Genomic DNA, 24,819 nt, shown 5'->3' on the forward strand with positions numbered 1-24,819 from the left:
ATGATGTGCACGTGCATTAGTGTATATGCCCATCACAAAATCCGGTGCTAGCTGAGACGGCTCTGCTTCATCGTACACACTTGAGCCCCTGGAAAGCTGAAATAATGACGCAATTAATTCACTTAAGGGAAATTCGTTGATTGATGCCAATTACTCATCAGGTTAAGCAAGCTAATGTGCGTATTATCCGATCACAAAATAAATAACCTTAACTTCCAAACCACTATGCAATAACTGATTTATTAATTTGTTATGGGAAGATTTGTGAACCTGCGCAGTGCCTTAAATCAAGCTGACCCAGAACTGGGTACAATGTCACCACATCCTAACAAAGAGACCTTTGTTAGATGAAGACAACCAGAGTTACATATAGCAAGGAGTTGATGATCAGAACACTACATGGGGGTTATATAGACGAATAAATGATTGACTATAATTATTTTATTAGTCATCTCAGGGATCTTACTTAACGTCAGACAAGCAATTTCCAGTTTTGCTCATCACAAAGAGGCAATAGACATTCAATTTAAAAAAGTATACAAATTGTGTAGGACAACACTAAATACTACATAAAAACAACCCACAAGTTAAAAGTGGCAGAGTTGCATTTTAATACTGAACATTCTTTATTTTCCCTTTTTAGAAAAAAGCTATTTCTGAACATTTTCTACATCAACCCGGGAGAGCACTTTGATGCGTTTGGGCATGGCCACGATAATCTCCATCCCTGCCCTTTTTCTCTTCCCCATGGGGGTGGTAACTGTTTTGACGCTAGCGTCCTTCTGAACCAGCATGGCCTCACTCTGAGCCTGGAGAACGTCCAGTTTCTGCCTGAGCTCCTGTAGGTGGTCAATGTCGTTGATCCCACTCACATTCTCCATGATGGATTTGAGTTTGGCCACACACTCCCTCTGCAGTTCCTCCTTTTGCAGTTCCTCCCTCTCCCGCAGACCCTGTGAAGCCTGTGGGGCCACCCACTGTGTTTGTATGCTATACAGTTGTAACTGAGGAGTTTGCACCAGTGGCACTGTTTCTTCAGGCCCATCCCACTGAAGAGAGACTGGGGAAGCTGGGGAGAGATGCATTAGACCATTGAGGGCTTCCTCCATCTCCTCTGTTGTGTGAGTGGTCTGTGAATGCAGCGTGAGCAGAGGGTGGTCCCTGTATTTGGGACACAGGTGCTCCCAGGTCCAGTTAGGCTCAGACCTGAAGACGTGACAGAAGTGTTCACAGGGCAGGCGCTGGTCCCTCCACACCTCACACTCACAGGAGGGCCAGGTGGACTCTGAACCGAAGCTGACCGCGTAGGACCGCGCTGCCGTGGTCTCTGCCCGACTCTTCACCCGGAAGGTGCCGTCGGCGGCGTCGCTGGCCTGCTCCACCACGATGTCGGGGTCTTGCAGGGCCGCAGACATGTTGTCCATCACCAGGGCCACCACACTCCAAGGGCGATGCCACAGGAACGGAGGCACAGTGGGGTTGAGGCTGTACTCGCCAGAGGACTGGCTGTTGAGGTCTGTGTACCTAGAGGTTCAGGGAGTGTAGCAGGTTTAGACTGACCAAACATCAAAACACTGACATTAAAGGGGAATTACACTCCAAAATAAAAGTTTACAAAGGTAGTCAAATGTAAAGATGAGTCCACAGCCTACATCTTAACCCCAATGCAGAAGATAAGCACTGTAAATGATATGGTGTTTATCTTCCATAAATTTTGCAGATATCTCAACAGAAGACCACTTTTGACAGCGAATACTATTCTAAATGACATTGAATCCTATTCTAAAACGAACTTACCTTTGGTGCATCTGTGGGAAGTAGTCATCAACCAGAAACTGCAGCATTTGGCTCAGGGTGTCTTTTTTATGGACCTTCATGTTATTATGTGTGAAAAAGTCGCTCTGCATTTCCAGACCTCCGTTCACCATAGACACAAAGTTGACAACATCAACCCTCACAGCGTTCGCCCATCTCTGAATGAACAAAAACAAGAGCATGTAGCTAACTCTGTATGCGCCATCATTAGACTAGGATGCACATTATGGACCTATAGCTAGCATATTATGGATCTATAGCTAGATACTGTATCACGGATTCAGCTAGCAAAAACATAACACACTTGCTACTGTTACTTCTACAGACTGTCTACATACAGTAGGTGTGGTTTAAACATGCTGTCTGCTTCAGGATGAAAGCACCTCTAAGCACAGGTCTGAGATCTGCTTTCTGTCTAACCAGCCTGACCTTCATTAATACGCAGGTTATGACACAGCAGGTCCAGGACCTGACCCCATTGCCCCTATGATTTCAGTAATTGACATGTGCACTACAAACCTTCTCCTCTGACAGCCACTTGTTAGTGAACCAGTTCTTGAAAAGTTGTCTCTTTTCCAACCAGATGGGGCTCTGCTGTAGTAGTTCTACTGCCCCCTGGTGTTGCTCTCTGGTAAGGGCACCAGCAATGGCCTTCATCATATCAAAGATCCCCTCCTGGTTGGTGATGGCTCGGGACCGGTTGCTCAGCCACTTGGTCCAGGTCCTCTCCCGCAGGTGATCGCTGAAGACTGCCTGAGCACCTGAGATTGGAATGAGAAACAGTCCGTAATTAGCAAACTCTAACCCCCTAATCTTCTAGTATTTAGAGATTGTAACAGATTAAACATTTTCTTGACCAACAGGTCTTTTCAAAAGAAAATCCTGAAACTCACAGCCAACAGTGCTGAGAGCACATTATGAAGCTAACTTGTTTTTCCCACCTCATAGCTAACATTAAAACCTCACCACTGTTCACCTGTGAATGCTGCCTCCACTGCCTTCATCTCCACAGGGCAGTGTTCAGTGAGGATGTAGGCTGGACTCCAGCCCCGGTTCCACTGCCTGAACACCCCCAGCGCCTCCCCCAAGGCTTCGGCGCTCCTCGACTGCACGACAAACAGGCCCACCGGCGCCACGCTCACATTGGTGCGCACGCACAGGAAGAAGAGTGGCAGGGGGAAGCGCGTCCTCTTATAGGCCGCGTCCAGGAAGCACACCTCCTTGCCATACTGCCGAAGCAGCCGCCGCTGCCAGTCCGTCTGATAGCAGAGCAACAGGTTCTCGCTCTCTGATTGAACCCTAAGCAGGAAGTTGATTCTAGGAGCTTCTGCCTTCCAATTCTCTGCCAATGTCTAAGAGGGGGTGGGGGGGGCGGGTCGTTATGATTAATAGCTGAGGTGAAACTTTTGCGTCCTTCCAATTATTTCAGTGCTAACCAAACTCCTTTTTGCGCCAGCGTGAGCTGTATAAATGGTTGTGCACCTCGACTTTTTCTATAACATGTCTGTCTTATTCTAAACCACAGCAGTGATATTCCCAATGGACTTAAATAACCCCAATGACGTGTCATGGAGTAATATTTATCTGTGCTCTGTTACATCACACACACATGTATTAATTCACCACACCAAGCGTGTAGAAGTTTCAGACTACATACGTTCTAAAAAGCAGTTCCAGAATGAGGGGTGCTTTAGCTCTGCTGGTGTTGCTGTTCTGTCTGTTTGGGGAATGGGCTCAGGGAGAGAGTGGTGGGGTCCGAGAGAATGACATCACTCAACCCAGTTGTTGTTGTAGATTTACATAATAATGGCCAGCATCTAATGTCAACAAGTAAGGTGGCGGGTAGCCTAGCGGTTAAGAGCGTTGGGCCAGTAATAGAAAGGTTGCCGGTTAGAATCAGCCAACTAGGTGAAAAATCTGTCTGTGCCCTTTGAGCAATGCACTTTACCCTAATTGCTCATGTAAGTCACTCTGGATGAGAACGTCTGCTAAATTACTAAAATATAAATACAATCGCAATGGAGGCAATGACTATGTATCCAATTCAGTGACTGCGTTTAGACAGGCAGCCCAGTTCTGATCTTTTTTTTCACTAATTGGTGTTTTGACCAATCAGATCAGTTCTGAAAAAGATCTGATGTGTAAAGATCAATTAGTAAACACAACCTTTGTTGGTGGAGAAAGGAGTCTCTGGAAAGACTCCAGGATCTGGGCTGATGACAAACATTTTCAGTGGCTTTCTGCTCTTCCCATGTAAGGATAACGCACCACAAAGATGTTATGAATTTTCATTTTTCTTGAATCCGTGGAAAACTCATGCATGTGTGTTCCTGAATTGTATAATAAAGGCTTGTCAAGTCTCTTTCTATCATGCACAGAAACAGGCACTGACACACAATCATCCAAACAGACTGGGGTTTGGGAAGCTATTCAATTGTCATTTAAATTCTTCAATTCTTTACCCATTGATTCTAGAAGAATATAACGTATAAATGCCTCATGTGCTCAGCACAACTGTCGGTTTATCCTTGATTTTGTGCATCAGGAGACTGAAAGCAATATATACTGAAAGCATGAATGTTGACATGCAGACTGTGTTGGGACTATATCAAAAAGACTAATGAAACAATAGTGAGTAAAATGCCCCTTTAAACAAGTGTTTCAAAGAGGGTGTGTGACATGCATACAAACTGTTCATAAATTGCAGTGAAAACATACAGCTAACACCACAAGCCCCAATGGCCTTATCTCAGAAGACAATCCAAATATCTGATGAATAGGTGGGAATGATAGTGCAGCACAGCCTTCTCACCAGCAGGTTGACCAGGTCTATTTTGCTGTAGTGTTCCTCCGCGATGACCTGAGCCATAACGGCGTGGATGGTTTTCTCTGTGGGGAAGAAGCGCCTCAGCGGCGGCGGGGTCGTGTCTTGGAACAGCTCCGTCCGCACGTACTGGACCATCTGGTTCTTTACCTCCTTCACCTTCCTCACCCCTTGCTGCACCAACGCTCGGATGTAACCTTTGACCCTGTCGTCCATCTGATCTGCACCCTGAGGGAACGAGGAGAGAGTGGCTTTTGTTAAGTAGGGAAAAAATACCCCTAACCACTGTTACAGGGTCAGATACTTGTATTCCCCAGGGAATTTCAAGAGATCAAGGTTTTATTACATCTGTGTACCGAACAGACATACTAGTTATGTAGCCTAAAGAGAGTCCAATGCAATAGATCCCATGGTCATAGTATAGTAATAACATAGTAATACCTTTCCAATAGGATGGCCCTTGTGGTCAGTGACACTGGGTATTTTGAGGAAATACTGTATCTTCCACTGCACTGAGGCTGGGTCTGTCTGGAGAGCTTGTTTGATGGAAATAGACATGACCCTCCTCAACCGCGATGTGTCCTTCTCCAACTGATGCAGTATGGAGCGAGCGCGCACACACACACACACAGATATAATTATGTATATTAGTCTGATGTGCATTCTAATGTTGACTGTGGTGCACGGTCACTGGAGTTACATAATAAACATATATAAACATAAACACAGTTTCACACGTACCTTGAATCCAGGGAACTTCACAATGCGGCTGATTGTGAACACAGCAGGGCATGCTACTTTCTTGGTTTTCAGCAACAGGTTTCTTTTTTCCTTGCCATCTTTTTCCTGAAATATCAAAATCAAATGTTAATTGTCACATGTAAACAACTGGTGCTTACAGGTCCTTCCCAACAACAAAGTAAAATAACAGAAAAACAATAACAAGGAATGAATACACAATGAGTAACAATAACTTTGCTATATACACGGTGTACCTGTACTGTGTCGATGTGCAAGGGTACGAGGTTATTGAGGTAGATATGTACATATAGGTAGAGGTAAAGTGACTAGGCAACAGGATAGATAATAAACAGTAGCATCAGCGTATGTGATGAGTCAAAGGAGTTAGTGCAAAAAGGGTCAATGCAGATAGTCCGGGTAGCTATTTGATTAACTATTTAGCAGTCTTAAGGCTTGGGGGTAGATGCGGTTCAGGGTCCTGTTGGTTCAAGACTTGTTGCATCGGTACCGCTTGCCGTGCTGTAACAGAGAGAACAGTCTATGGCATGGGTGGCTGGAGTCTGATAATTTTTAGGGGCTTCTTCTGACACTGCCTGGTATAGAGGTCCTGGATGGCAGGTAGCACTGCTCCAGTGATGTACTGGGCCGTACGCACTACCCTCTGTAGCGCCTTGCGGTCAGATACAAAGCTGATGCCATACCAAGCCGTGATGCATGCATGCTCTCAATGGTGCAGCTGTAGAACTTTTTGAGGATTTGAGAAAATTAGTGGTAGGTAAGAATGGAATTGTTGAGATTGGTTGTGAACCTCAACTACCTAGAAGCATTGATGGAACCAGGGTCGTATTCATTAGGGACCATATGGAAGAAAATGTAATTAAATAGGGAGGGACAACCTTTACTCCAATAAGAAAAGCTCCATTACATTTTCAGTTGCACAATGTTTTTTAACGCTTTCCCATAGTGCCCCAATGAATTTGTTTCAGGTCTAGATGCAAAATACATCCTAGCTACAGATTGTTACACCTGATAATGTGATCTAACCAAAGATTTAAGGACCTAGACAGCATTGCCAATATAAGGTTGGTGGAAAATTCTCTGTGCTACACCAAACGGTATCTAACCTGTAACTCCCAGTAATGGGTACCAAAAATATTTTGTTCATCACATTATCTGGTGTAACAATCTGTATGTAGCTACATGGAACACTCAAACCATTTCAGAATATCATAGATAGTAGCACCCTTTGATCCTCAAGTTCCTGCCTCTTCTTGAATCCACACTTTGCCCGGCCCCTGTGGCATCCCATCAGTTTGTGTCCGATGAACATGAAGGGTACTCTGTCAAAGGGGATAGAGGGAGTACCCTTGCCGTACTTCCATTCCCAGTATAACCGGTTCTTGTGGTCCTGTGGTTTCCAACCTGTTTAGCAGAACACATTGAAAGAGCCATGAGTCCAGAGGTGTATTATGTTAGTCTGATTTGCAGCAAAACATTTTCTGTTGCAAAACGTTTTGTCAACGGAAGCCGTTTACTTTCTAGGAAACAAACAGAACTAAAACGGGGAGGGACTTACCTGAATGTGTCCAATAGAAAACTACGTTTTCGTTGCAAAGCGTTTTGTTTGGAGTAAACTGTTTCCGTTGCAAAATGCAACACAAAAACGTTTGCAATCGAATCCGACTAATGAATACACCAGTAGTTTGTGGAGGTTACATCACTACATAAGAATATTAATCAATCAATGTAGGTAGCTAAATAGTATGGAACTGCTGAACGATAGCCATGTTACTCTGGTGATTGTTTGCACATTCTGCAGCTTGATCAATGCACGTTTCCTACAGGCAGCAAGCCACTCTTTGGCTAACGTCGAGAGCTAGTTTACCTTGGTCATTGAATCGCTTGTCCACACGGTAAGAAATATATTTCACACAGGTTGACTCTTCCACGTGTGAGATATGCTTATTGACCTCTTCAATTGTTTCAAATACAGCTTCGTCGCTCATTTTTATTTATAATCTGCTACCAATACATATAAACATTCAAAAAATGTCGCTAGCTAAACTAAAGCGGTAATGTTTGCGATTATTTAATTGGTTCACGTGCGGATCAATAGACCCGCCTTCTTAAAATTGTGGTTTCTCATTGGTGTAACGCGAGTTCCGTCACTAAAATGGAAACAAACAATTGGCTTCTATTCGAAACCAATCAACCATTTCTTACGCGTCATTAGATTGCGACTCAATCACGTTGAGGACAACACGCTTGACGGTACCGAATGTAAAATATTTTCGTAGCAATTTTCCTCAATGTTTCAACAGAATACAATCCGGGTTACGAATCGTATATTTTGGCATAGAAGTTATACTTTGTCGAGATCATGGACTCAGTTATCAAGGACAAAGACTACTGCACGTACAACCGCTTGCATCAGGGACCAGTCAATGGGTCCTCTTCACAGTCAAAGACACAGCAGTGGTTCGATTTTGCCAGTTGCTTTCAGGCATTATCGAAGAGACGTACCTCTACATAACCAATTCTCTACCACAACACACGTCTGCAGCGATTCTATTGGGAAGATTCATTCAACGCATTACCACTTGGTTTACACATGCAAGGTAATGGATGAGATTTTAAATGGAAGATAAGTTATTTTTTACATCATGTTTCTACAGTGACAGTCGTAGCATGATTTGGCAATCAATATTTGGTTGGTGAGGTGATCAAAACACTGGTACTCAGGGCCCGTATCCACAAAACATCAGAGTAGGAGTGTGATGGATTTTTATTTTGTATTTATTTTTATTTAACTAGGCAAGTCAGTTAAGAACACATTCTTATTTACAATGACAGCCTACCAAAAGGCAATATACCTTCTGCTGGGATAAATATATATATATATATATAATATATATATGAAAATGTACATGTATTGTCGTTGTGATGTGGGTTTTGTCCTATATTTATTTATATATATTGTAACGACCCTGGGTTTTTAAGCGCGGAAATCGACTCTGCCGCACGAGCGTGCTGGACGATAGCGTGCTGGACTTCGGGTTAGAAGGTCAATTGTTCGAGACCTGCTCCCTGCCTGTGTCATTGCAATATATATATAGGACAAAACACACATCGCAATAACAATACATCACGCAAAGCAGCCACACCTGTCAGTAAGAGTGTCCATGATTGAGTCTTTGAATGAAGAGATTGAGATCAAACTGTCCAGGTTGAGTGTTTATTTGCAGCTTGTTTCTGTCTCTTGCTGCAGCAAACTGAAAAGATCAGTTTTGCCTTTTAGATAATAATGAATACGATTATATGGATAGTTTTATAAAGTTCAGGTTCACCCTGACTCTTCTAATGAACTGTATCATTATTTGACTGTAAATGATCTGTATGCAGGTGTGCTCAACCAGGTCAACGAAGAGGATATCCAAGGTAGCCTATCATAAAGGTGTTGTCCTAGTGACCTGCCCAGGATGTGAAAAACACCACATTATTGCTGACAACTTGGGTTGGTTCTCTGATCTGAAGGGAAAGAGGTTGGTAGCCAAGTTAATATAGGTCTGAACATTTTACATGCATGCATTCTACAGTTGTGGCCAAAGGTTTTGAGAATGACACATATTATTTTTCACCAAGTCTGCTGCCTCAGTTTGTATGATGGCAATTTGCATATACTCCAGAATGTTATGAAGAGTGATCAGATGAATTGCAAAGTCCCTCTTTGCCATGCAAATGAACTGAATCCCCAAAAAACATTTCCACTGCATTTCAGCCCTGCCACAAAAGGACCAGTTGACATGTCAGTGATTCTCTCGTTAACACGGGTGGGAGTGTTGACGAGGACAAGGCTGGCGATCACTCTGTCGTGCTGATTGAGTTCGAATAACAGACTGGAAGCTTCAAAAGGAGGGTGGTGCTTGGAATCATTGTTCTTCCTTTGTTGACCATGGTTACCTGCAAGGAAACACGTGCTGTCGTCATTGCTTTGCACAAAAAGGGCTTCACAGGCAAGGATATTGCTGTCAGTAAGATCAACCATTTATCGGATCATCAAGAACTTCAAGGAGAGCAGTTCAATTGTTGTGAAGAAGGCTTCAGGGCGCCCAAGAAAGTCCAGCAAGCCCCTGGACCATCTCCTAAAGTTGATTCAGCTGTGGGATCGGGGCACCACCAGTACAGAGCTTGCTCAGGAATGGCAGCAGGCAGGTGTGAGTGCATCTGCACACACAGTGAGGCAAAGACTTTTGGAGGATGGCCTGGTGTCAAGGAGGGCAGCAAAGAAGCCACTTCTCTCCAGGAAAAACATCAGGGACAGACTAATATTCTTCAAAAGGTACAGGAAGTGGACTGCTGAGAACTGGGGTAAAGTCATTTTCTCTCCCCGTTCCGATTGTTTGGGGAATACGGAAAAAAGCTTGTTCGGAGAAGACAAGGTGAGCGCTACCATCAGTCCTGTGTCATGCCAACACTAAAGCATCCTGAGACCATTCATTTGTGGGGTTGCTTCTCAGCCAAGGGAGTGGGCTCACTCACAAATTTGCTTAAGAGCATAGCCATGAATAAAGAATGGTACCAACACATCCTCCGAGAGCAACTTCTCCCAACCATCTAGGAACAGTTTGCTGACGACCAATGCCTTTTCCAGCATAATGGAGCACCTTGCCATAAGGCAAAATTGATAACTAAGTGGCTCGGGGAACAAAACATCGATATTTTGGGTCCATGGCCAGGAAACTCCCCAGACCTTAATCCCATTGAGAACTTGTGGTCAATCCTCAATAGGCGGGTGGACAAACAAAAACCCACAAACTCTGAGCATTGATTATGCAAGAATGGGCTGACTTCAGTCAGGATGTGGCCCAGAAGTTAATTGACAGCATGCCAGGGCGGATTGCAGAGGTCTTGAAAAATAAGGGTTAACACTGCAAATGTGACTCATTGCATCAACTTCATGTAATTGTCAATAAAAGTATTTGACACTTGTGAAATGCTTGTAATTATACTTCAGTATTCCATAGTAACATCTGACAAAAATATCTAAAGACACTGAAGCAGCAAACTTTGTGGAAATTCATATTTGTGTCATTCTCAAAACCTTTGGCCACGACTGTGTTACAAGGATATGTATTATCCCTATTGATAGTGATATGCACAGAAGAGAAATGGAACTGCAGTCATAGTGAATCATAAGTGAATCCCATATTAATAGGTTGTAACGTTTGTGTGGACTAAAGGGCCCTACACACTTCACGCAAATGCAGCATCATTTTCTCACATAGTTCTAGGTACTTGAGATTTGGAACAAACTATATACGATGCTCCTTTGCTCTGTTTGCATGAAGTGTGTAGCCTCCTTAAGATGAGTATTATTCCTGAATCATTCTTTTTTATTATTCATGTTGGTTATTTTTCCTACAGGAACATTGAGGAAATCCTTGCAGCGAAAGGGGAGAAAGTGAAGAGGGTAGAAGAAGAGGCAGCCTTCGAGATTGTTATAGATGAGTCCGGCAAGGATACAACACAGACTGCTCAAGATGCAAAGAAACCTTCACCAGAGTCTGATGACTCAGGGAAATCATGACTAACTCTCTGTGGGTGTGGGTGTGTGTGCGCACAACAAGGACATCGTTCTCTATGAGGGGAAAAATTGCTATTACTAAGTAAATGTAACACTTCTTTTGATATTTCTATCTCCATATTGTTTTCATAAGATGTTGGTAATTTCTTATCACACTATTTTATACCAACTGAACACTACTGCCAGAATATTCCTTGGGTTTACACCAATCTTACTACTACTGCACTGATCACACAACAGAAGAGGCTGATGCTTGCAATTCATTTTTATTGTAAAGTTGTATGATATAAAGCATGAAGAATTAACATCCAAAGGCCCATTTAGGGCCATGACAAACTGCCTATCATAGACCCTCTTCCTCCATGATGTCCTCCAGCAGCACATGAAAGCAATGCTGTCAATCCACATGGAAGCAGAACAGAGTGGTCCTGTAAAACAATTATCCCGTCAGGAATTAGTCGAACAGTCATTGAACGAATGGGATTCACAGTAATACATTAGTCTGAAAATGTTTGATCATGAACCCCAGTTCTGGAGCCCCTATCCTATCCTCTCATCACAAGCCCAAGCACTTACCTCACCTGCTCTTCTGTGTTTTCCTCTTCCTGCCTCCCTCCCTTTTATCCTTTTCTATTGATGCTTCAACAGATAAAGAGACCTCATATGCCACAATCTGTTTCAGGAAAAAAACATCTGAAAGCCCACTCACTTGAAGTGAATAATCACATGAGATCAGGAATTGTAGTGTTGAAGTGTAGTTGAAAGACGTTGCATAAATGCACTTCTATCAACACTAATACAGTTGTCTACAGAGAACAGGCTTTGATAGTAAACACTTACCTAATGAAGTCATCCAGCTGTGCTCCTCCTCCAACCCTCCCATCCTTTCCAATTGATGCTTCAACAGATCTGTTTCTTTGGCTGCTCTTTTCATCTATCTCAGACTTGAACAGGCTTAGAAAGAGGACAAAAGGAAGCCAAAGCAACTTTAACTTGACCTTTTATCCCATGGTCCTTCCTGATTCTGTCCATCAGAACTTGAATTCTATATCTCCTACTTCCCTCCTGATAAACCACTCTGGTCTCTCTTCCTCCTCTCTCATGTTTCCTCCTCTTCACCCTCATGCCTGGCTTCCTTATAATTTGTTCCTCCTTTTACTTATTTTCTCGTTTTTTTTGTTTGTTTTTTCTCTTAAAAAAAACTGTTTATTTACATCTATCAACATACCTAGGAGCATTGACTTGTACATTTCTTCTTTTGTCTGCTCCCTTTCTTTTGTCATCTACTGAAAAGTTGTCGATGCCTCGTCCGCCGCTTTCTTCTGCTTCTTCCTTGTTCTCCTCTTTGCAGACTGTGCGTGAGCGGTCTCTGGACGCTGCTCCCTCTCTTCCCTCCGCACAGAGGCGTCAGATGTAGACGCTGTGACCTCGTATGCCACCACCTGTTTTGCTCTCTGTGTCTGTCCTTTTTTCTGACACAGCGCACGCCTCTTTTCTCTTTCAATCTGTGCATTCCTCTCTTCTCTCTCATACAGTTTCTCCATCTCCATCTTGAACCTGGCCTCGTGATCTTTTATTCTTTGAAGCTCTGCTCTCTTCTTATCCTCGTCCCGTATCCTTGTCTGCCTTTTCTGTTCCTCCTTCTCTTGTTCCTGCTGTATCTTCAATCTCCTTTTCTGTTCCTCTTTCCTCCTCTTCTCTTCTTTCTCTCGTGCCTTTTGCTGCATCTCCAACACCTTCATTCTCTCCTTTTCCCTGTTCCTCTCCTCCTCCATCCTCTGTTTCTCCATCTTTTTCTCTTCCTCTGCCCTCTTTTTCTCTTCTTTTGCACGGGCCTTCTGTTGCATCTCCTGCTGCTTTCTTTCTTTTTTCTCTCTCTTTTTCTCTTGCTCTTGTCTCTTTTTCTCATGTTCGATCTTTAGTTTCATCTCTGCCTTCTCCCTTTTCCTCTGCTCCTCTAACTTGTTTTTTTCCATATTTTCTGTCCTTTTCCTTTCCTCCTCATTCAATTTCTTCTGTATCTTTTCCCACTTTTTGAGCTCTTCGTCCCTGGCTTTTTCCTTCCTCCTTTCAATCTTCATCATCTCTTCATTTCTCTTAGCCTCATACTTGAAATATTTGATCCTGTCTGCGTAGCTCATGGCATTAAGTTCTTCTATCCCTCGGCTCGCCATCATAGACATTGCATTGGCGGTTGCAAATCTCCCTTCCCTTTTACCACTATCAATCTCCTTCCTGTCCCTCTTACCATAAGGATCCCTGTGTAGACATCTCTGCTGTTGTCCACTCATGCTCTCCTCACTTTCACTACTCCCCTCCTGACTTGTGTCCTCACTCACACTCTGAGACACATCATCCTCAGACGAGCACGAGGGAGTCACAGCATTCTCAGTGATGACGCGAAGCGCCTTGATGTAGTCAGCTTCTGTGTTCACTCTGTGAGCGAGCGGGCACAGCTCCTCGTAAATGGATTTCCATGTGAGTGACTCCTCACAAACATCGTCAGGCAGGTATAGATCAGATGATTGCCTCTTGAGCACATTCACAACCTCTGCCAGGTCCTGCTGGGTATCCCCCTGAGTGTCCTCTCGGGCGGCCACTGGCGTGGCCTCTGGGCTGTCCGGGCGCTCGGGGGCTGTGGCAGGGATATTAGATTGTTTTACTGCAGAAGAGCAGGAGGCCTCACTGTCATCGTTCTTGTCATCGCTGTTTGCCATTTTCTTCAGAATCTCTTCCTTTCTCTTTTGGGCCATCCTCTCTTTCAGCTGTGCTTTATACATGCTTGCAATTTCTGCTCCTCTCCGTTGAACTTCCTCAGACAATTCCTCAGACGATGCAGTCTCTTGCCTCTTAACCTCATCCTTGACCTTTGCCTGGCCAGTCAATGGGGACCTGGGGTGGACCTGCGGATGGGTCTGTCTCATCCGGGCAGGATGGCCGGGAGCCAGGAGGTGGGATGGGACAGCAAATCGGTGTGAAGCGTGTGGGTGTGACGTCTTGGACGGAGAATGAGGCCATTTATCAGGGGAGGTGCAGCTCTGTGTGTCCAGAGGGGGAAAGATTGAGTGTTTCTTAGGTGGGTCCTTCTGGGTGCCGGCAGCATGCTGGTCAGGCTCCGATTGGCTGTTGGCGAGGTACCTGTGGTGGTTGTACCAGGGGAAAGCTGGCAGTGTCGGGGAGACGGGACAAATAATGGAGGAGGTGGAGCGCTGCTTGATCACCCCTTTATCCACCCCAATCTGTATGATGACAGACACACTTTTATTACTTAATAGCTTGATGGTTATTGTTATTACTATCTTAAAACAATTACATGTGTATGGGTAATAAATATCATAGAGAAAACACGTTTTATTACTGTATATTAGCCTATTAGGAAAATGGGAAGGTCCACACTTTTGGAATCATTCCAATTCAGAAATTCTTCCATTCCTTTTCAACTTTATTCTAAGAATGCAGACCTTCCTCAGAATACTACCAGTGCAGAATTCAGACCTTCCTGAGAATACTACCAGTGCAGAATGCAGACCTTCCTCAGAATACTTCCAGTGTGCAGTTCTTTTTCTTGCCTTCTTATTTCACTATTCTATCTATTTAGATCTAATTTCTGTGTATCAGGATTGGGAACATCTAAAGCAACTACAGTATATCTACTTATATGAAAGTCTGATTAAAGAAAAACGGCTCTTGTTACCTCCTCCAAGAGTTGGTGCAGCCTAAATATTTCTCCATACAGCGCCTTAATCTCCCTCATGTTTCCTCGCTCAGTTCTCCATGTCTCTCTAGCCAATCTCCAATGGGCGAGGTCAAGGTCATGGATATCCTCCCGCATGCCTAGTTCAACCTGGGTTCCCTTCTCATTTAGCCTCTTCTTTTTCCTCTTCTTCTGGATTGAATCAGTGTTCTCCTTGTCCTGCCTACACACCTTTGGGGCAGTAGGGATATTGAGAATAGAACATGGTATATTTTATTTTACTCATTGGATTATTATGTGCCTTCCATTGTATTTCATTATTATAGAATATCAATAAGGTATAATGTTGACACTAGATCAAGCCGTAGTTTGTACAAAGTTTACACTGATTGGCCATACATGATTAGTCTGGACCACTTTAGTGGGTCGTAGATTTAGCCTGCAGATGGGACTTACATTAAGGCTGGGGAGTTGTGAGGAGTTGTGAGGCTGGTGTGTTCTGGGCCTGTGGAGTTCAGTAGTTCCTGTGCAGAAATCATCCTGTGCAGTCCGATTTGCCCATGGCTAGAAATGAGAATGATGACAAACATGCAGTCAGAAATGAGGTTATCATGATACAAGCTTGTTATTTTCAATCTTAGAAAGCTCATAGGCCTATATGTCAAAGTGATGATTTTAAATCACTGGAGTTTTGACTATGGGGGTGGTGAGAGAAAAGAGATTCTAACCATTCTTATGATGAGCCTTGGAAAGGAGAACTTTCCCATAGTTCCTTCAATTACAGTAATCCTGAAAAAGATACAATATGGCTTAAAAATATGATTATATTATTCAAATCATCTAAATTAAATTGTGCCACAAAGTAGGCCTTTTTAAACTAAATCACAAGTGGTCACAACTACTTACCACCAAAATAACCATCCAAAATATAGCAATGATTTTGATCCTGAATTGAACTTGTAAGTGTTGCTGTAATATGGCAAGCCATTTAGGCTGTCATCATACCAGAATACAATCATTTATGACATCACAATTGTGATGTAATGTGGTGCCATGGGAAGCCACACCCACCATGACAGACAACAAATCACCAGAGCCACATAGGCCTATTAACCAATTAATCCACTTCTATGTTTGAAATACAGTATATTTAGTACTAGTAAGCTCATAAACATAGTAAAAACCACACTGTAGCAATGTGTATCACTTCACAGCTACTGTTCATGATGCATCATGAGTGGCTGTCCTCTGATGGGACCCTATTCCCTACATTGTAACTCTTCAGGATGTGGCAGAGTATGAAAACCTTTGCACTGTCTCTGATGCAGGTGTTTTTTTCTCCCACTCATTATGACATCACTGTGGACATTTTGCCTGAGTTTGGCATCTCTGGGGATAATATGCTGTGTGCAGACCACTTTCACACATATGCACTAGTGAAATCATTGTATTTCCTCCTACATGAATGTATAATTGCAACATTACAGAATTTCTACAATTGTGCGTCGCCCTATGGGACTCCCAGTGCTTTAGACCGCTGCACCACTCGGAAGGCCAATATAAACGCATCTTCAAAGAATTTACTGAGTTACAGTCCATATATAGGTCAATTGAAATTAATTAATTAGTCCCTAATCTATGGATTTCACATGACTGTACAGGGGTGCATCCATTGGGTGGGCCTTGGAGGGCTCACCCACTTGCAGCCAGGCCCAGCCAATCAGAATGAGTTTGTCCCCACAAAAAGGCATTATTATATGCAAATACTTGTCAGCCTCCCTCCCAGCGTGGCTACAAATTCTCTAAAAGGATGTTCGAGGCACCTTATGGTTGAAAAATTAAGATTCAATTATCTAGCAACAGCTCTGGTGGACATTGCTGCAGTCATTATGCCAATTGCACACTCCCTCAAAACTTGAGGCATCTGTGGCATTGTATTGTGACACAACTGCGCATTTTAGGGGCTTTTTATTGTCCCCAGTACAATGTGCCCCTGTGTAATGACCATGCTATTTAATCAGCTTCTTGATATGCCACACCTGTCAGGTGGATGGATTACCTTGGCAAAGGAGAAATGCTCACTAACAGCGATGTAGACAAATTTGTTCACAAAATGAGAAAATACGCTTTTTTTGCATATGAAACATTTTTGAGATGTTTTATTTCATCTCATGAAACATGGGACAAACACTTTACATGTTGTGTGTATATTTTTGTTCAGTGTACATTTCCAAGGCAACACATCCTCTAAAACTAGCCTTCTCTGGGGTAGGCTAACTCTGAGCTTTCTCATATATCCTGAATGAATTGTCTGATTTGCGAGTTAAGGACCAATGAAATCAGATCGATAGGAGTGGGGGAAAAGGGGGCTTGTGCATTGATAAGCACCTCAAAATAAGTTAACAATAGGTAATAAAATATGTCACTTTTGCCCATAAGATGGCTCTAATTTGGACTATTTTACACCATAGCCTGATGAAATTTACAATAACTTTTCTAGAGTAAAAACATCCCCATATATAGGTTCAGTTTGCTCCAAGCAGAACTGGGCTAGGCGATGCAAACTTCTGTGCTCACACTCCCTAAAGACCTTCGCTTGAAAAACTAGAAGAAAGAGGCAATATTACTGTTTGTCTCTCTTGAGCCACCGTAGTAACAATATAGCCAGAAACACTTCCTCAAAATAGATACATCAAGACATCTGTATTGAATTATTTTCGTTTTTGCAGAGGAGGTCTTAGTCGTGCAATTACACATCAGTTTAGTGCAGTAATTCTCAAGTGAATGATAGCAAACACTTCATTGAAGAATCCCGTCCATAGTTCCCACCCCTACTGTAAACCAATCACTGATGAAGGGGTGTAGACTTTGACTACTAAACTTCCACTTGCCTCAACAAAAAAACTGGTGCATGCGAACAGTTGAAAATAACCTACCGAACACCAAAATGAACAAAAACTTCACAAAATGTATAAGCTTAAAGTGTTTTGACTGGGAAGCATGTGACAGCCTTTTACGGAAGGTTGATGAGCAAAATCCACCATCGCAGTACGGATGAAGCCTGAGATTTAAAAGACCCTGGGTAGATCTAGCTTGCTTCTTGGTATACCACTCTGGGAACACCTTGGACTTACGACATGGGCTCTATGCTACATTATGGACAGTACTATTCACTGCTCTATACTATGGATGCACATTACCACTGTCTATACTGCACTATACATGAACACTAACACTGTCTACACGGTTTCCCACAGCAGATATTTATTTTATGTCAATGGGGAGCCCACCATCATAGCCAAGATCCACAACAAGATATCAGAGATGGTCCAGAGAACACACAGGATTGAACTAAACATCCAGAAAGTCTGACCGCTCTACAACTGTGGCTGTATGACATGCCATACTCTTTTTGAACAGACGGCATCAGATACATGGCCTACACATACTAAGACAGGGGAGCGTTGTTCTGCCTTCTCAGATGCTTTATCTGCGGTTGATGTGTCTTTCTGTCAATAGTGTGCAACTGCAGCCCACATTTCGGGGTGTCCCTGCATGAGGGCATTCCTGCACCTGCTACATTATGCACAGTACTGTTCACTATATACTATGGATGCACATTAACACTGTCTATAATGCACAATCTGTTGTTGAGGTTGATTACTTACTAAGTGCTCCACCTGCATCTGTTCTGGTGACACAGGAGTTTGAGGTGGAGGGAATACAGGGCTTAGTATGTCCCTCAAGGAGGCTAAAAAAAGATTTTGACTTGGAAAAGTTGAATATTTTCAGGAGTCAGGTAATTGTTTAAGGGAGGAGGATTGGAGGGAAAGAGAGAGGAGGTTGAAAAGACTGAGGGAGGCAGAGGATGGGTTTGTATCTGTTGAAGATAGCAATGACAAGGGAGAGGGAATGTCGAGGAAGATTGGTATCAAGTTGAAACAAAGTGGGCCGGACACCAGTTTGAGTTCTGGAGGTGAAATGGAAGGGGCAGAAGGTATTGTGAGGAGCTTGGAGCCCAAGCCTTCCATTGATGGGCATGGCTATGATAAAGATACGATTGGTTCAGTGGGAGTAAGATTTTTGAAGAAGGTGGAACCAGGCCTTTTGTCTGATCCATGGTCGGTTTCAAGTTGGGTGGAAAAGATGGTGGGTGCCATTGTGTCGGTGAAGGTAACCCTGAGTGGAGGTGTCTGGTGCGAGAGAGGCAGGTTGAGGTGGCCAGGGTCATTGTAGTGAAGAAGATGTTGTATGCAGAGGAAGTGGAGGGTGGATCAAGGGTGAGGGATTCTGAGAGGATCCCTGTGAATAGTAGATCTTTGCCAGAACAGAGGGATAGGCCAATGAGTGATATATGTTTCAGTGAGTTTGGCTTAGCATTCATAGCCATTGTTATCTGCTGTACCGCAGAGATGACACATAAGTCATAGAAAATAGATGTTGTGGTGGCAGCTGCAGAGAAGTACTTGGGGGTATGAGATTAGATTTCAGAAGAGTTACAGGGTGTGTTGAGTTGTAGTGTCCCGTCCTCTCGGGTCGTTGGCCTGGGGTAGGATAAGATAGGGTTAAAGTAGTGGAATAAGGTGATGGGTTTTAACGAGTGTAGGGTTAGTTAGAAGGGTCATTTAATAGATATATATATATTTATTTTTTCACATTTCCCCTTTCCAATTTTGTTTCACAAAGGTAATGGATTCATACTATAGTTCAGTAGAGGGCGATAATGCAACATATTGGATGCCAACCGTCTTTAAACCTCACAGAAGCAGAAGAAGAAGAATGCACCTGTTCTTTTGTGATTGCTGCCCTGCCCACTATTTAACTGGAAGGAAAGCTATTCCACACAATTGTTTATGCTTTTTCTTTGGTTGTTTTTTTTCCAAATCTTGGGGGACAATTGTTGTTGCAACATGGTTTGGTTTCTGATTCTCATCTGGTTTGTCCAAGGTAGGACCAGTCATTTTGGTTATGTGACATCCTGTTCTTGAGTGTTTTCCATTTGAGGTAGGCCAGGCCGGCCCCACTGCGGACGCCAATTGGTTCATCATGTAATTATCTAACATGTATTATGTTTCCCTTGTGTATTTCAGTGGGCAGTGTTCCCATCACCAATTTCACAAATGCTACTACTTCAAATGCTACTTTCCCTGCCACAGGTAGGCAGGCCTGCATTTGGGACCAGTCATTTTGTTAGGTGACAGGCTGAAAGCTAGGCCTGTTTTCCATGTATATTTAATGTAGGCCAGCCCCACTGCAAAACTGTTGTTCTGTTCCTCTTTATAATATTTGCTTTCTGTATTTCAGTGGACAATTCTACAAACCCCAACAATTCTACAAATGTGACTTTCACTGCCACAGGTAGAACTCTGACTTGAGAATCACAGTAATCTCTTGGGGTGATGGGGCCTAAAGAAACAATTCAATCTGTTGTCTTCAAGTTTATGTCTTGTTTATCAATGGACATGATATTACAAAGTATAGTACAAAATAAGTTTGCTCACAATTTCTTTTAGGTTCTACTGCCTCAATGGGGACACGCCACAGACAAAATGATTGGGTTAAAACACCTGAAACCAGAGAAGGTAACGCATTCATTAGATGAAGCGCACAATCCTGGACCTCTACCATGAGGTCTGGACTTTAATGGCACTGGAGGTAGTGACTTGTAACTAGTACATGTCATGTCAGTGTTTCAGACCATCTCTCTCTGTTACAGAGGACTTACAGTTCGACCTTGCTATCATGGAGGGAGACATTCTGATTTCGGTGAGTCTGTTATCCCTGCTTTCTGTCCTGTTGCTGCCTCTTTTTTAGGCTGAAGCCAATTGATACCACCTTCTGGTATACACAGCCTGAAGCTAATGACTCCAAAATCATTCAAGCCAGATTGTTGAACAGAATTACATTTGAACGTGCTCTACCGGTTGTCCATGGTGTTTGTCCTTCAGATGGTTGCAATTTGAGCCTATATATCCACAGGAAAATATACAATGCATGCATAATAACTGAAGTGCCAGGTGATAGAAATTCCAACTTCAGTACCGCCACTCTAAAAAGTTGTTTTAACAGTACTTTCCTGTGGATATTTTTAACCATCTGAAGGATCAACACCACGGACCACCAGTAGAGTAAGTTTCAATGTCATTTTATTTAACATTCTGTCTTGTAAAGAAACCTTTAGTGATTTTGCAGTCATTAATTTCAGTCTGTGTAGAAGCTGGTACAGTGCCTTCTGAAAGCATCGTACCCCTTGACTTATTTCACATTTTGTTGTTACAGCCTGAATTCAAAATGGATTAAATACAAATTCTAACCCGTCTACACAAAATAACCCATAATGACAGTGAAAATGTTTTAGAAATGTTTGCTAGTTTATTGAAAATGAAATGCAGAAATATCTCAACTAGTCGCATCCCAGAGTCAATACTTTGTAGAAGCACCTTTGGCAGCGATTACACCTGTGAGTTACACCTGTGAGGCTCTCTGGGTAAGTCTAAGAGCTTTCCAGATCTGGATTGTGTAACTTCTCAAAATCTAATCAAAATTATTCAAGCTGTCAAATTGGTTGTTGATCACTACTAAACAACCATGTTCAGGTCCTGCAGTAGATTTGTCAAAACTGTAACTTGGCCACTCGGGAACATTCTGTCTTCTTGGTAAGAAACTCCAGTGCAGATTTTCCCTTGTGTTTTAGGTTATTGTCCTGCAGAAAGGTGAATTGTGCTCCCAGTGTCTGGTAGAAAGCAGACTAAACCAGGATTTCCTCTAGGATCTTGCTTGTGCTTAGCTCATAACGTTTCTTTTTTTATCCTGAAACTCCCCAGTCCGCTATGATTACAAGCATACCCATAACATGATGCATCCACCACAAACCACAACATTTTCTGCAGTATTACTTTAGTGCCTTGATGCAAACAGGATGCATGTTTTGGAATAATTTGATTCTGTACAGGCTTCCTTTTCACTGTCAATCAGGTTAGTATTGTAGAGTAACTAAAATGTTGTTCCATTCTCAGTTCTCTTATCACAGCCATTAAAGTCTAACTGTTTTATAGTCACTATTGGGTTCATGGTGAAATCCCTGAGCGGTTTCCTTCTCTGGCAACTGACTTAGGAAAGACACCTGTTTCTTTTGTATGGACTGGGTGTATTGAAACACCATCCAAAGTGTAATTAACTTCACCACGTTCGAAGGGATCTTCAATGTCTGCTTTTTTTTACCCATCTATGCAAGTTTTTGAAACCAACAGGACGTTGTAGTTAAATCTGTTTGAAACTCACTGCTTGTTTGAGACCTTACAATTATCTGTATGTGTGGGTTACAGAGATCAGGTAGTCATTCAAAATTAGTGTAAATACTATTGCACAGTAAGTCATGCAAATAATATTTGTGTGTCGGCCAGTGACGACAATCTCAATTTAAATCGTAGTGGCACGGTTTTAGTTGATTTGAATTTTCTTCTAAAAGATCTTAAAATAGATATAGTTTACAAAACATTAGGAACACTTAATATTGAGTTGCACCCCCCTTTGCCCTCAGAAAAGCCTCAATTCGCCAGGGCATGGACTCTACAAGGTGTCACGCATTCCACAGGAATACTGGCCCCATGATGTCCTCAATGCTTCCCACCATTGTGCCCAGTTGCCTGGTAGTGGATCTCTAATCCGAAATAGCTCGTTCCATCTCATCCCACAGATGCTTAATTGGATTGAGATCTGGTGACTGGGCAGGCCACTGCACTAAGCTGAATTCACTGTCATTTTTGTGGAACCATTCCTGGACAATCCTAGCCTTGTGGCTTGGGGCATTATCCTGCTGAAAAAATAAATTCAGATGGATACACTGCTGCCATGAAGGGATGCACCTGATTTTCAATAATGTTCAGACATTCAAACGTTGTGCAACTTTTATCCAACGTGTGCCATGAAAAGGCACCCCACAGCATCACTCCACCACTGCCACTCTCTAGCCTGCAATGTTGACAAACATCATGATGGCTGCATGTGGTTTTCTTCATACCCTAGTCCTCCCATCAGCGTGAAATTGCAACAAAAAAAACGGGATTCATCAGACCAGACGTTTTTCCAAATCTCCTGTGTGCAGTGTTTCCTTAGTCCACTGCAACATGTTTTTTGCTGAAAGAAGTGGTACTCTGTAAGGTTGTCGGCTGCCATACCCCATTTGTGTCAAGATTCTACGAGTTGAGCATTCTTTGGGCACAAATGTTTTACTGGACGGTCAATTGAATATAACTGTAGCCCGTCTGTTGTTCTGCACAATTCGTGTCACCCATTTTCGACCACTGGACTGCCATTGGCTGGATGTTCTTTGGGTGCTGGACCATTCTTCACACACACTGGAAACTGAGTGTGAAATACCCAGCAACATTGCAGTTCTTGACACACTCAACTGGTGAGCCTTGTACCCACCATACCCTGATCAAAGGTACTTCAATATTTTGTCCTGCCTATTCACCCTCTGAATGGCATATATACATGATCCATGTCGCAAGGCTTAACAATCCTCCTTTAACCGGTCTCTTCATATACACTGAACAGGTGACCTCTGTAAGGATCATAGCATTCACCTGGTCAGTCTGTCATGGAAAGTACACTGTATATTGCTCCTTTATTTCTACATACTTGGTCTGGTTTTAGTCATTTAAGTTAATACTGAAATAGTTTTACCATTTTAGAATTTAAAAACATTCATAGGGGAAACGCAGAAATAACAATTGAATTAATCGGAGGCCTATGCTGTCTCGCGACAGCTGGATTTAAGATGAGGTGTTTTGTCCTACAGGAAGACCGATTAGCTGTGAAGTCACTTTGGCCTGAGAAAGATGGCGTCACTTCTATCCCCTACAAGGTCAACGATTATCTGGGTGAGTGTCGAATACAGTAGGAGAGATGAACACTAACACTAGATGTTTTCTAATACAGTGAGAATGATATGCACCGTCTAATGGTAGATTGTCTCTGATCCACACAGTGGACAGAAAGGTAACTATACTAGCAGCGTTCAAGAAGATACACCAATGAGATTAACTACATAGACATCATCTCTGGGACAGGGTGAGTCCAAAGTGGGCACATTAACACATTATCTCCTTCCCAGCAGTTTACAGTTAACTCACAACCTCTCCTTTTTCCTGTGTTCAATCCTTTATTTTTCTCTCTTCCTGTCATATCCCCTCTTTCTCCTCCTTCTCTCACCTTTCTCTTTCTTCACTTAACTCTTGCTGTGCGTCGTATGTAGGTTTTCAAGGCGGGGCCCAGTCTCTGTACTTCGGTAGAGCCTGTAACGTGGGGAACCTGTGCCATGAGCTGATGCATGCCCTGGGCCTGCACCACGAGCACACACGGCCAGACCGTGACCAATACGTCACCATACAGTGGGACAACGTGGTCCCAGGTTACTCACACCAACACAACATACTAAACCACCTCACTGGCATTACATGTGGATCAGGGGCAGGGCTGGTCAATTTGTCCCCTGAAGAGCTGCAGTGTGTAGGCTTTAGTACTAGCCCAACACTAACATACCTGATTCAGCTTTTTGTGGTCTGAAGACCGTACAGAATAACTAACTATTGACATTTAATATTTTATTAGGTACTGCCTAAGTGTAACGGATGTGAAACGGCTAGCTTAGTTAGCGGTGGTGCGCGCTAAATAGCGTTTCAATCGGTGACGCCACTTGCTCTGAGACCTTGAAGTAGTGGTTCCCCTTGCTCTGCAAGGGCCGTGGCTTTTGTGGAGCGATGGGTAACGATGCTTCGTGGGTGTCAGTTGTTGATGTGTGCAGAGGGTCCCTGGTTCGCGCCCGGGTATGGGCGAGGGGACGGTCTAAAGTTATACTGTTACATAAGCAGCAGCTACTCTTCCTGGGCTCCACACACCATGAAACACTACATGACATGAATAGACAGTGCACCACAAGGACAGAACAACATTAGTTTAAAATAAGAATAGTCTTTCATACATTTATGCCTTAATGTTCCATTTATCATGTACTTATTATAACGGAAATACTGCAGCCATTCATTTCCCCATACATTGCAACCCTTTCCTCTACTGTTGAAATTGCTTTGTCTAAGCAGGTCCCGATGTCCTAATATCATAGCAACCTTGAATCCTGATATCCTAATCTCACAGTAC

At 43.0% G+C, this 24,819-nt stretch overlaps 2 protein-coding genes and 1 pseudogene across 2 annotated transcripts; 1 reads left to right on the plus strand and 2 right to left on the minus strand.

The window, feature by feature from the left end:
- Positions 1-226: 226 nt before the first annotated feature.
- On the minus strand, positions 227-7,641 carry LOC139408415 (uncharacterized). Its single transcript, XM_071152262.1, has 9 exons — positions 7,266-7,641; positions 6,624-6,802; positions 5,381-5,485; positions 5,081-5,230; positions 4,628-4,867; positions 2,792-3,167; positions 2,335-2,576; positions 1,798-1,973; positions 227-1,524 (listed from the first exon to the last, which is right to left on the minus strand). Exons 1-9 carry the CDS (start codon positions 7,384-7,386, stop codon positions 651-653), a joined length of 2,463 nt encoding a protein of 820 aa, XP_071008363.1. The 5' UTR covers positions 7,387-7,641; the 3' UTR covers positions 227-650.
- A 4,606-nt stretch (positions 7,642-12,247) lies between these two features.
- Positions 12,248-14,836, minus strand: LOC139409862 (golgin subfamily A member 6-like protein 26). Its single transcript, XM_071155249.1, has 2 exons — positions 14,659-14,836; positions 12,248-14,203 (listed from the first exon to the last, which is right to left on the minus strand). Exons 1-2 carry the CDS (start codon positions 14,794-14,796, stop codon positions 12,248-12,250), a joined length of 2,094 nt encoding a protein of 697 aa, XP_071011350.1. The 5' UTR covers positions 14,797-14,836.
- Positions 14,837-19,111: 4,275 nt separating this feature from the next.
- Positions 19,112-24,228, plus strand: LOC139409639 (astacin-like metalloprotease toxin 1; annotated as a pseudogene).
- Positions 24,229-24,819: the final 591 nt, after the last annotated feature.

The sequence above is a fragment of the Oncorhynchus clarkii genome, chromosome 5 (genome assembly GCF_045791955.1).
Source record: "Oncorhynchus clarkii lewisi isolate Uvic-CL-2024 chromosome 5, UVic_Ocla_1.0, whole genome shotgun sequence".
Lineage (NCBI taxonomy): Eukaryota > Metazoa > Chordata > Actinopteri > Salmoniformes > Salmonidae > Oncorhynchus > Oncorhynchus clarkii.